This window comes from Oncorhynchus tshawytscha, linkage group LG10 (genome assembly GCF_018296145.1).
Source record: "Oncorhynchus tshawytscha isolate Ot180627B linkage group LG10, Otsh_v2.0, whole genome shotgun sequence".
Classification (NCBI taxonomy): domain Eukaryota; kingdom Metazoa; phylum Chordata; class Actinopteri; order Salmoniformes; family Salmonidae; genus Oncorhynchus; species Oncorhynchus tshawytscha.
The window spans coordinates 69,036,826-69,048,266 of NC_056438.1; the positions used below are offsets into that span (position 1 = coordinate 69,036,826).

General features: G+C 39.3%; 1 protein-coding gene and 1 pseudogene across 1 annotated transcript; one reads left to right on the forward strand and one right to left on the reverse strand.

Moving 5' to 3' along the window:
• The first annotated feature begins 972 nt into the window (after positions 1-972).
• On the forward strand, positions 973-2,716 carry LOC112261141 (annotated as a pseudogene).
• A 5,739-nt stretch (positions 2,717-8,455) lies between these two features.
• LOC112261142 (eotaxin) lies at positions 8,456-9,907 on the reverse strand. The gene is made up of 3 exons (XM_024436479.2): positions 9,736-9,907; positions 9,493-9,607; positions 8,456-9,289 (listed from the first exon to the last, which is right to left on the reverse strand). Exons 1-3 carry the CDS (start codon positions 9,800-9,802, stop codon positions 8,974-8,976), a joined length of 498 nt encoding a protein of 165 aa, XP_024292247.1. The 5' UTR covers positions 9,803-9,907; the 3' UTR covers positions 8,456-8,973.
• Between the last annotated feature and the right edge of the window lie 1,534 nt (positions 9,908-11,441).

The window sequence follows — 11,441 nt, forward strand, 5'->3', positions numbered from 1 at the left end:
TACGTTCCATCGGAAGAGCATGGGCTCTCAAAAAAAAACGGGTTGGTTTTTCTTTGTATTTTCTCCTACCATATCTATTGTGTTATAGTCTCATACATTATTTTAACATTTCTACAAACGTCAGTGTTTTCTATCCAATGGTATCAATTATATGCATATCCTAGCTTCTGGGCCTGTGTAACAGGTGGTTTACCTAGGGCACGTCAGTCAGTCGGAAATTCAGAAAAAAGGACCCTAGCCTGAAGAAGTTTTAAAACATTGAATATACTGCAAGTTTTCATTTCCTGCCGTGCAGCAAAAATTCTCTGAAACAAAAGTGCTCAAATTAAGATCCTACAATTGTAGCATACTGTATTTGGGTGTATATGAGTTGATTACATGTATTTTCACTGCTGCAAACTAGTGATATGAAGAGAAAAGGTAATTGGCAACTTCTGACATCTTGTTTTACGGTTGTGGTAAGTCACTGACACCCACACAGTGAGTGAAGTTTCAGTTTTTGTCATCTGCCGCAGTAGAAACTAACACCACTACTGTACACTATTAAATCTCCCTTAATCTTTTCAGTTTGTCAGGGTTGGGGTGTGAATTGTTTAACGTCCCACTCAAACCCAATTTTCCATTTGGGTGTGTGACACCTCCTAAAATTGTGTTCTCACCTTACCTTGTGCTGAGCCTCAAATGCTATAGTACATGGGGCTTTCATTCAACCCTCTTACCAACACCAATACTAAGACACAGTTATGCATTTTGTCATGCCAATTCTTACCAAAACAGCACTTCTCTCTGTTTTTCCTTCTGCACATGCATTAAACCAGTCTCTCAGTATAACTAGAAATCTATTGCTACAGGAATGGAAATCTGTCCTGTCATCAGTGATGAGAGAGAGTGAGAGTGGGGGGGAGACAGTTAGGGGGGTCTGTGGGAGGAAACCAGATTTTGATGCTGTCTGAGTGTAGGAAAGTATTTGTGTATGGCATGTCTCTCTCTGTGTATGAGTGTGTGGTGTTGATGGGCTTAAAAAGAGCTGCAGTTCTGGTGAAAGTCACACATCTGCAAACTCTCAGAGTGAGCGATTCAGACAGAATGATGGGCCTCCGCTCTCTCTTGCTCCTCTTCAGCACAACTCTACTGATGTCCACTTCTTCTTCTCATGGTGCGTGTATTCTCTTATCATGCATTGTATTAGATCGTGTCAGATTTCACTTAAGATGCTGTTTGTTTTAGCATATGAAGTAAATTTATGATTCAAATTGATGATAATGGCGATGATTATGTTAAAATCCTTGAAAATAATGTGTTTTAACTACAATGTAAATGGAGGATTATGATGATGATGATGATGATGAAACTCTTCTCTCGCTTCTAGCCAGTGGAGCAGTAACTCCGTGCTGTATAGAGATGAAAGGCACTATGGTGCGTCGTGACCTGATCAAGCGCTACTACATACAAGACACAGCTATGTGTAACATCAAGGCAGTGACGTAAGTACTTATAACCTCTCATAGGTGTTTATTTGAGCTGCTGTGAATGTTTCAATCAAGTCAAGCAGTGAACATTTTATAAATGCACTACGGGGGATAGAAGACACTGATGCATTCATATGCATTACATACAGGTGCACCGAGTACAAGGAAATTGTTAAAGTCCTGATTGTGTGTCTCTGTTGTGACCATTACCCCCCCAGGTTTGTCACAGTGAAAGGCATACGAATCTGCTCTGACCCTTCCAACCCCTGGGCAAAGAAAACCATGCAGTACCTGGACAATAAGAACAAGCCTCACACACTGAAAAAACATCACATCACATCAACTACTACTACTACAACCACCGCCGCACAACCAGCAAAATACAACCCTCACAAAACAACATTTTCAGCTCACAACCCCAAAATTGCATCTCAATGGCCAACGACTCTCACCACAAGACAATGAAGAACATAGAGTGTTCCAGTTACCTCATAGTAAATTAGACTATTGACTTTGAATATTTGAACATTCTCAAAATGCTGTGCTTATAACACTGTTTTTTTTATTATTATTATTTTTACAATGTACAATATTTATGTCACTTTAATGAATATCTGGTCACAATTTATTTGGGTAGTCCATCTGTAGATGTTTAAGATGGACATACTATCAACAAACAATCTTTAGATAAGCAAGTGCTTGCTAAGGTGACGATTAGGGTAATGGTTAGGTTTATAATAAAGGTCAGGGTAAGGGTTAAGGTTTGGGTTAGGGTTAAGGTAAGGGTTAAGTTTAGGGTTAGAATAAGTGTAAAGGTTAGTAAATAGCTATTTGAAATGTTGATGATAGTCCATCTGTAGATGCTCTATCTAAATAAAGTGTTACCGAGTATCTTAATATATTTATCAATTAATCAATTAATCAATTCAATTCACTTCTATTCACTTCCAAATTCACTTAAATTTGCTGACTATTTGCCAGTATGCCTAAATAATGTATAATGTTTCTTTGTAAGGGTTGATTTGTTGTCCATCTGGTGATGGTTCTTGTGCAAAACGGCTGTCAAACATCACCCAGATGGTTGCCAGACATTAGTAATGGATGTGTACTGTACAATATCATGTGATGTCCTTTAAAACTCTTAGTGAAATTAAAGCAAAGTAAATACAACCAGTTCTATTGATTCATTGAGTTTAAAAGTAAATTAAAGCAGAAGGTGACATTTTCTGCTGGCTACTGCATGTGACTGCTGTAGGTATATTAGTCACTTTGCTTGTCTCACTGATGACCCACAAGACCCATAAGTTCAATGGACAACACATCTGGCCATGCTACAAAGGACAGAAGGATAGATGCAAATGTTACGCAAATGCTTTTAACCCACAACTTGAACTTTAACCTTACCCTGAATCTGAACTTTATACAGAATTTGAAACAGGACACGTTTCTCAAGTACTTGCTCATCAGTTCAGAAAAAAATCTACAATTGGTCAGTGGGTGGCAGAGGGAAAGCTATGGGGGATTTAATTACAGTCGGCATGCTGTTTCCACCAAATCACCATGTACAATTACACGTGGTTGGAGCTCCAGTGGAGCAATCGGTTAGCATGTGGTGTACTTACTAACACGTATCTGTAAATAGGTTACTACATGTGGGAGGAGAGAAAGTTATGGGTCTATCTCTGTTAACCGTGGGGGTTTTGGGTGATTGGCCTTTGTGGAGTTAATATGACTGTTTGAGGTATAGTGGATGTTCTTACATGCCACAGCAGGTTTTCCCCTCCCCTCTGAACAGCCACTAACACCCCCATTACAAGTCACATCACTATGTGCAGTATGAATACTATTATGTGTATGGTTGTGTGTAAGTCACACAACATAGTGAAATGTACAGGGCATTCGGAAAGTATTCAGACCACTTGACTTTTTCCACATTTTGTTACATTACAGCCTTATTCTAAAATTGATTAAAATGTTTATTGCCCCCTTATCAATCTACACACAATACCCCATAATGACAAAGAAAAAACAGCTATTTAGAAATGTTAGCAAATATATAAAATAAAAATTAAAAATAACTAAATTTACAAAAGTATTGAAAAGTATTGAAACACCTTTGGCAGCGATTACAGCCTCGAGTCTTCTTGGGTATGAGCTCTATCAGAGTGACCATTGTACTCTTGGTCACCTCCCTGACCAAGGCCCTTTTCCCCCGATTGGTCAGTTTGGCCAGGCGGCCAGCTCTAGGAAGAGTCTTGGTGGTTCCAAACTTCTTCCATTTAAGAATAATTGAGGCCACTGTGTTCTTAATATCCTTCAATGCTGCAGACATGTTTTGGTACCCTTCTCCAGATCTGTGCCTCGACACAATCCTGTCTCGGAGCTCTACAGACAATTCCTTCGAACTCATGGCTTGTTTTTTGCTCTGACAACTGTTGGACCTTATATCGACAGCTGTGTGCTTTTCCAAATGATTTCCAAGTCAACTGAATTTACCACAGGTGGACTCCAATGAAGTTGTAGAAACATCACAATGGTGTCAGTGGAAACAGGATATAACTGAGCTCATAGCAAAGGCTCTAAATACTTATGTAAAGAAGCTATTTCAGTTTTTTATTTTTAAAACATTTGCAAAAAATTCAAAAAACGTGTATTGTGTGTAGATTGAGGAGGATATATATGTTTAATTTTAGAATAAGGCTGTAATGTAACAAAATGTGGGAAAAGTCAAGGGGTCTGAATACTTTCCAAATTAACTGTGCAATAACATACTGCATGTGTTAACTATGAGTCTTTTTGGATATAAGCATCTGCTAATATTACCATATTATTTATTGTATTGTATAATGCCACTTGTATGCAGAGTACCCTCATTGGGTGTCTTGAAAGGCACTTAAAGTAAACTGTACCTTCATTTTGACTCCTATTATTAATGAAATACATTTACATAAAGCCACTCAATCTGGAGGGAGATTAGAAAACAATCACTTGTTGATACTACAACCCTGGTAGCAATGATTTGGACTGACTTTATTGCTTTTTCTAAGTGATTAGGCCACAAGAGTTTGTTTGAGACTTGTCTGTTCTTCGAAGGGATGAGAGTCTGTCTGATTCTGAGTCTTTGTTGCTACTGTACCTGTATCTATAGTTCTGCTTTGTCGTCATCATCTGTGACTGGGGTGCCAGGCCTGTCTCGTCTCAAGTACAGGGAAAAGGTGCCAGTCAAAGAATAACTTCAGATGAAATCTCTGTGAACAGTGCACTGTACCACATAATACAGTATGTTGATTCAACGTACAATTATAAGGCAACCAGATGCAGTAGGATTGTGAGTTTGCGCAACAAATTAGCATTCAAGTACAGTGCACTGTACAACAAAATACAGTATGTTGATTCAACGTACACTTATAAGGCAACCAGCTGCAATAGGATTAAGAGTTTGCTCAACATTTGAGCATATAGCTGAACCAACATACATTCTCAAGTTCAATTGTATGTTCACTCAACTTCGAATTTTCGGTTGAGTGAACATACAATTCAACTTTAGAATTTATTCTACCTTATTTGCATATTTTCTTTATGTTAGAATTCATCTGTACTGTTTTATACCTTTTGCATCCTGTACATGTGGCAAATAAACATTGAAACTTGAAACTATACATTACATAAATCATAAGGCCTTTCTTTGAGGGCCTACTTACAACCTAATTCAGTGGTCTGAAACTCCTGGTTTACAGACCACATCAAGCCTGCAAGTCACATTATAATGGTTTATCAATGTCAACAAAACAAAGGAGATGATCGTGGACTTCAGGAAACAGCAGAGGGTGCACCCACCCCCTATCCACATCAAAGGGACAGCAGTGGAGAAGGTGGAAAGTTTTAAGTTCCTGGGCGTACACATCACAGACAAACTGAAATGGTCCACCCACACAGACAGTGTAGTGAAGAAAGCGCAACAGTGCCTCTTCAACCTCAGGAGGCTGAAGAAATTTGGCCTGTCACCCAAAACTTTTACAGATGCACAATCGAGAGCATCCTGTCGAGCTGTATCACAGCCTGGTACGGCAACTGGTCCGCCCTCAACCCCAAGGCTGTCCAGAAGGTGGTGCGGTCTGCATACAGCATCACCGGGGGCAAACTACCTGCCCTCCATGACACCTACAACACCCGTTATCACAGAAAGGCCAAAAAGATAATCAAGGACAACAACCACCCGAGCCACTGCCTGTTCACACCGCTATCATCCAGAAGGAGAGTACAGGTCCATCAAAGCTGGGACTGAGGAATTGAAAAACAGCTTCTATCTCAAGGCCATCAGACTGTTAAATAGACATCACTAACTAAGAGAGGCTGCTGCCTTCACTGAGACCCAATCACTGAACACTTTAATAAATTGATCACTAGTCACTTTAAACAATGCCACTTTAAATAATGCCACTTTAATAATGTTTACATATCTTACTTTACTCATATCACATGTATATACTGTATTTATATAATCTATTGCATCTTGCCTATGCCGCTCGGCCATCGCTCATCCATATATTTATATGTACATATTTTCATTCATCCCTTTAGATTTGTGTGTACTAGGTAGTTGGTGGGGAATTGTTAGATTACTTGTTAGATTTGTGTGTAATAGGTAGTTGTGGGGAATTGTTAGATATTACTTGTTAGATATTACTGCATTGTTGGAACTAGAAGCACAAGCATTTCCCTATACTTACATTAATATCTGCTAACCAAGTGTATGTGACCAATAAAATTTGATACGGTTTCATTTGACATCCTCTTATATTTTCTTATACCATATGAAAGTCCTGCGTGCAAGTCCCGTTTTATATCTTAAATTACCACATTTTCAGGAATGTTGTGATATAAGCTAGTAGCCCATTAATTACAGAACTGTATGGGACTTGCACCAGTAAGTAGGGGGGACTTTCAAAGGGTACAGAGACTAAAGAAAGGTCAAGACCGAGGGATCATCACCAGAGACAGAGGCAGCAATAAAAAGAAAACTAACTATAAGCACCTCAGTGGTTATTAAGAAAGCAGAGAACAAGTTTGAAAGGAAGCAAACATTTCCTGTGTCACATCAGCTAGGCTCTATCTACATTTAAGACAGAGATCTGTGGCTGAAACCACAGCTACACACATTCTCTCACGGGCCCTGTGTTATTATCATTGCTTAATGTATTAGCCATCTTCCATCATATGCCCAGTTACACTTTTAGAAAGAATTGTTCCAAATGGGTTCTTCTGCTGTCCCCTTAGGAGAACCCTTTTTGGTTCCAGGTAAAACCGTTTTTGCTTCCAGGTAGAACTTTTTTCGTTTCCAGGTAGAACCCTTTCCACAGAGGGTTCTACATGGAACCCAAAACGGGTCTACCTGGAAGCAAAAACCAAGAAGAGTTTGTCAAAGGGTTATCCTTTGGAGACAGCCGAAGACCCCTTTATGTTCTATACAGCACCTTTTCTTCTAAGACTGTAGGCCTAGTTAATTATTCATGAAAAATGCTTCTGACAGAAAAAGTTTTATTGTGTCAGGCTGTCTTGATCTTGCATATCGTGTTTGGCACAAAAAGTATGTATTTCTATGTATTTGTTTTGTTTTCCTGAGAACAACCGAGTAGATACAGTGCCTTAAGAAATTATTCATACCCTTGACTTATTCAAATGTTTGTTGCGTTACAGCCTGAATTCAAAATGGATAATATTTTTTTAAATTCTCACCCATCTACACACAATACCCGATAATGACAAAGTGAAAACTTGTTTTTAGATTTTTTTGCTAATGTATTAAAAAGAAAATACAGAAGTAACATTTACATAAGTGTTCACACCCCTGAGTCAATACATGCTAGAATCAAAAATAGAAGAAAGCCAGGACTAAAAACAAAGAAAATATAACTATTGTAAAATAGATTGTGTCTGTGAAATGTATATATTATGTAAAAACTGAAGTTAGAAGCCTAAGTGGTATTGTTTATTAGTTTACTCCTATTGGGGGAGGGGTGAAAGGGTTTACGGGGAATAATAAAGGCATATTCTAAAAAGAAGTGTCTGTGTATGTATGTATATATATATATGTGTATATGTATGATTGTTTATGTATATATATGTGTGTATAATGGTATGTGTATGTATGTCTGTATGTATGTCTGTATGGACACTACCCTTCAAAAGTTTGGCATTACTTAGAAATGTCCTTGTTATTGAAAGAAAAGCACATTTTTTTGTCCATTAAATAACATCAAATTGATCAGGAATACAGTGTAGACATTGTTATTGTTGTAAATGACTATTGTAGCTGGAAACTGCAGATTCTTTATGGATATCTACATAGGCGTACAGAGGCCCATTATCAGCAACCCTCACTCCTGTGTTCCAATGGGGCGGCAGGGTAGCCTTGCTAGTGGTCAGAGCGTTGGACTTGTAACCGGAAGGTTGCAAGTTCAAACCCCCGAGCTGACAAGGTACAAATCTGTCGTTCTGCCCCTGAACAGGCAGTTAACCCACTGTTCCTAGGCCGTTATTGAAAATAAGAATTTGTTCTTAACTGACTTGCCTAGTTAAATAAAGGTAAAATAAAATAAAAAATGGCATGTTGTGTTAGCTAATCCAAGCATCCGGGATGCTGGCTTTCTAGGCAGAGACTCTAATGTACTTGTCCTCTTGCTGTTGTGCACCGGGGCCTCCCACTCCTCTTTCTATTCTGGTTAGGGCCAGTTTGCGCTATTCTGTGAACAAGGTAGTACACATCGTTGTACCAGATCATCAGTTTCTTGGCAATTTCTCACATGGAATAGCCTTCATTTCTCAGAACAAGAATAGACTGACGAGTTTCAGAAGGAAGGTCTTTGTTTTTGAGCCTGTAATCGAACCCGCAAATGCTGATGCTCCAGATACTCAACTAGACTAAAGAAGGTCTGTTTTATTGCTTCTTTAATCAGAACAACAGTTTTCAGCTGTGCTAACATAATTGCAAAAGGGTTTTCTAATGATCAATTAGCCTTTTAAAATGATAAACTTGGATTAGCTAACACAATGTGCCTTTGGAACACAGGAGTGATGGTTGCTGATAATGGGCTAATGTAGATATTCCTACTAATGTAGATATAACCTATGTAGATATTCCATTAAAAATGAGCCGTTTCCAGCTACAATAGTCATTTACATGAACAATGTCTACACTATTTTTACTTAAAAGCATTTATAAGCGTTTATAAGTTATATTTATAAAGAATGTATGAGTATATATCATTCATTTAGTCCAAAATGTATGTAGAAACTAAGGATTCTTGCTTAAACTAGCCTCCAGTACATTTTTCACTAAACAGTAATATTGTTCAACTTAATTAGCATTGGTCCCATTTATCAGTGACAAAAACAACTTTGTGTCCACATTGAAAATAAAAATTTGTCATGGATAAAATTGCACTTACAACATGCCATCATAGGTAGACGTCCTTGTCACCATACTGCTTTGATCTCATTGTGATCATTTCCTAGATGCTGAAGTCCACCTTTTAGACCTAACATCAAGGTTCTCAGTTAGCCTACCAGTTCTCTTGTGCCCTCTTCCATTTCTCTTTCCTCCCCTCTTCCCTCCTTTCCCCTTTCCCTTTTTGCCTCCCTTCTTTTGTCCTTTTCCGTGTTTGCGTGGCACTGCCGGTCCCTTGGTCACTGTCTCTCTCTCCTTTCCCTCCTCCTCCTCTCTCTTGATCATTCTGGCTTCATCCACCGTTCCCACAGCCTTCCTCACCCAATCCCTTCCTGGGTCAGCGCAGATCCTCTTCCTGCCTATGGTGTGTAACCTGGAATAGATCAAGATGTCAATCTTTTCCACTTCGGGGAGGTCATTTTTATTTACTTTGTCATTTCCTGGTGAAGACATTGGTAGTGGAGTAAAACCAGTGGGTCTGTATATTGTAGGATACCCACAATAGCATCGTTGGACACATCCTAATATTTACGGTGTAGTATGACAGTGTAGGAAATATTATTGTAGTGTACTGACACTATAGCGTCGATGGGACACAGCACTGTAGTTTGTACGTTGTAGTCCACTACGTTATTAGGGTGGACTCTTGTCTGTGACAGCTGAAGACAACAGCTCTTGATGGGTCCAACATCTATACAGGGGACAGAAAGAGAATAATCTATTATGGTTACACATTACTAGTTTACACACAGGTACATAATACATACGTACACACAGACACACACACTTTCACTCATAGAACTATAGGTAAGTACTCACTTGCATAGACCCCGGCCATCCATGAGGCTACACAGAGCCAAGTGCAGAACACCAGACTCAACCTCATCTTCAGCTGGTGAAAGTGATCAGATTTGAAAGTTTTTAGGTTTAGTAGTCTTAATGTGCTGTTTTGACTGATAGGCTATCTCCTAGCCCTGACTTTATAGGTAGAGGAAGTCCCACCCACACCTTTAGGCTCTTTCCTCTTCCTCCTCGTCTTCCTCCACACCCCTCTCACGCCCACCCTTTGGCTTGTCACCCACTCTGTGGCTAGTAGAGTCACTCTGTCATGGCTTAGAGTGGAAAATATGAGAGTTCACTATGAACGGAAGATCATCACAAAAAGACCCCTCACCACAAGCGCATCAACACACACACTCACTCACACACACACACACACACACACACACACACACACACACACACACACACACACACACACACACACACACACACACACACACACACACACACACACACACACACACACACACACACACAGACACACACACACACACACACGCACGCATCACTCACCACACCTCTCATGCTAAGCCACAAGTCTCTCTTTAAAGAGATGGAAGAGACATGAGTCAACTGATAGTTAGGCTGTCAAACTGTTGAATGATTCTTTTCAAATTTCGAATTTCCTCAAATGTAAGATTCTTTATACAAAAAGCATTACAATAATATTGATGTCTTGATTTTGTCCGAAGTAACGATAAGCAAAATCATGTAAATGTCTAAAGCAACTTTCTTTAACTTCAATGTCAACTTGTTTGACATCAAATAGTTTTAATCTGTATAGATGATGTATTTAGAATGTTTTCAGTGTATTTTGAACACTTTTCAGACAATGCAATTAATTCTGACAACCCAGATGATATTACATGCTGCACAAGAGGAATATGTGATATGCTGGTGTATAACGTGCAGTGGTAGTGTGTGGATTTCTTGCAACACCCCCTGAAGTGGAGAAAAAGAGTGAGGTTTTCAGTGGTTCTGGGTGGGTGACAGTAGCACAGATTTTATACATCATTTTTTCTCAACAAAGCTGATCATTTAGTCCACCTTAGGGGCCCTGGTCAAAAGTAGTGTACTTCATGCGTCTAACCCTAATTCTAACCCTAACCCTAATAATGTCATTATGTCCTTAGCTCAGACCAGTTAAATTGCAATTGAGTCTAGTTGTGTGGCATGGGGTTTCTCTGTGACAGACAGTGAATGTGTTTTACTCTGGCCAAGAGGGCATGGCAGCAGTACTTTTTGAGATTGGACTCTTAAATGGAGGCCACATATCCACTTTAATACAACACTAGAGAGAGAGAGAGAGAGAGAGAGAAAGAGAGAGAGAGAGAGAGAGAGAGGGCAGGGACCCAAATATTCACACTTTTACACTGCAGTATAACCACTCAGGAAAGAAGTACTTAGTGCCAGTCTGAGTATCTGTCTGAGGATGACAGTGAATGAGGGGTGGAAGCAGAAGGAGAGGGATGAAGAAGGGTAGAGAGATAGAGGGCAATAATGAGAGGTATAGTAAGGAGGGAGGAAAATAACTGGAGAAAAGAGATGATCATCACATTTGTAGGCTCAACCAGACCTCTAATGCTTGTCTGGTATGAGGAGTAAACACGTGAATCTTATCCCTTGTGGGATACGGCTAAACACATCCCAGTTATTACTTTCCTTTTTTCCCCTTTAGTAGC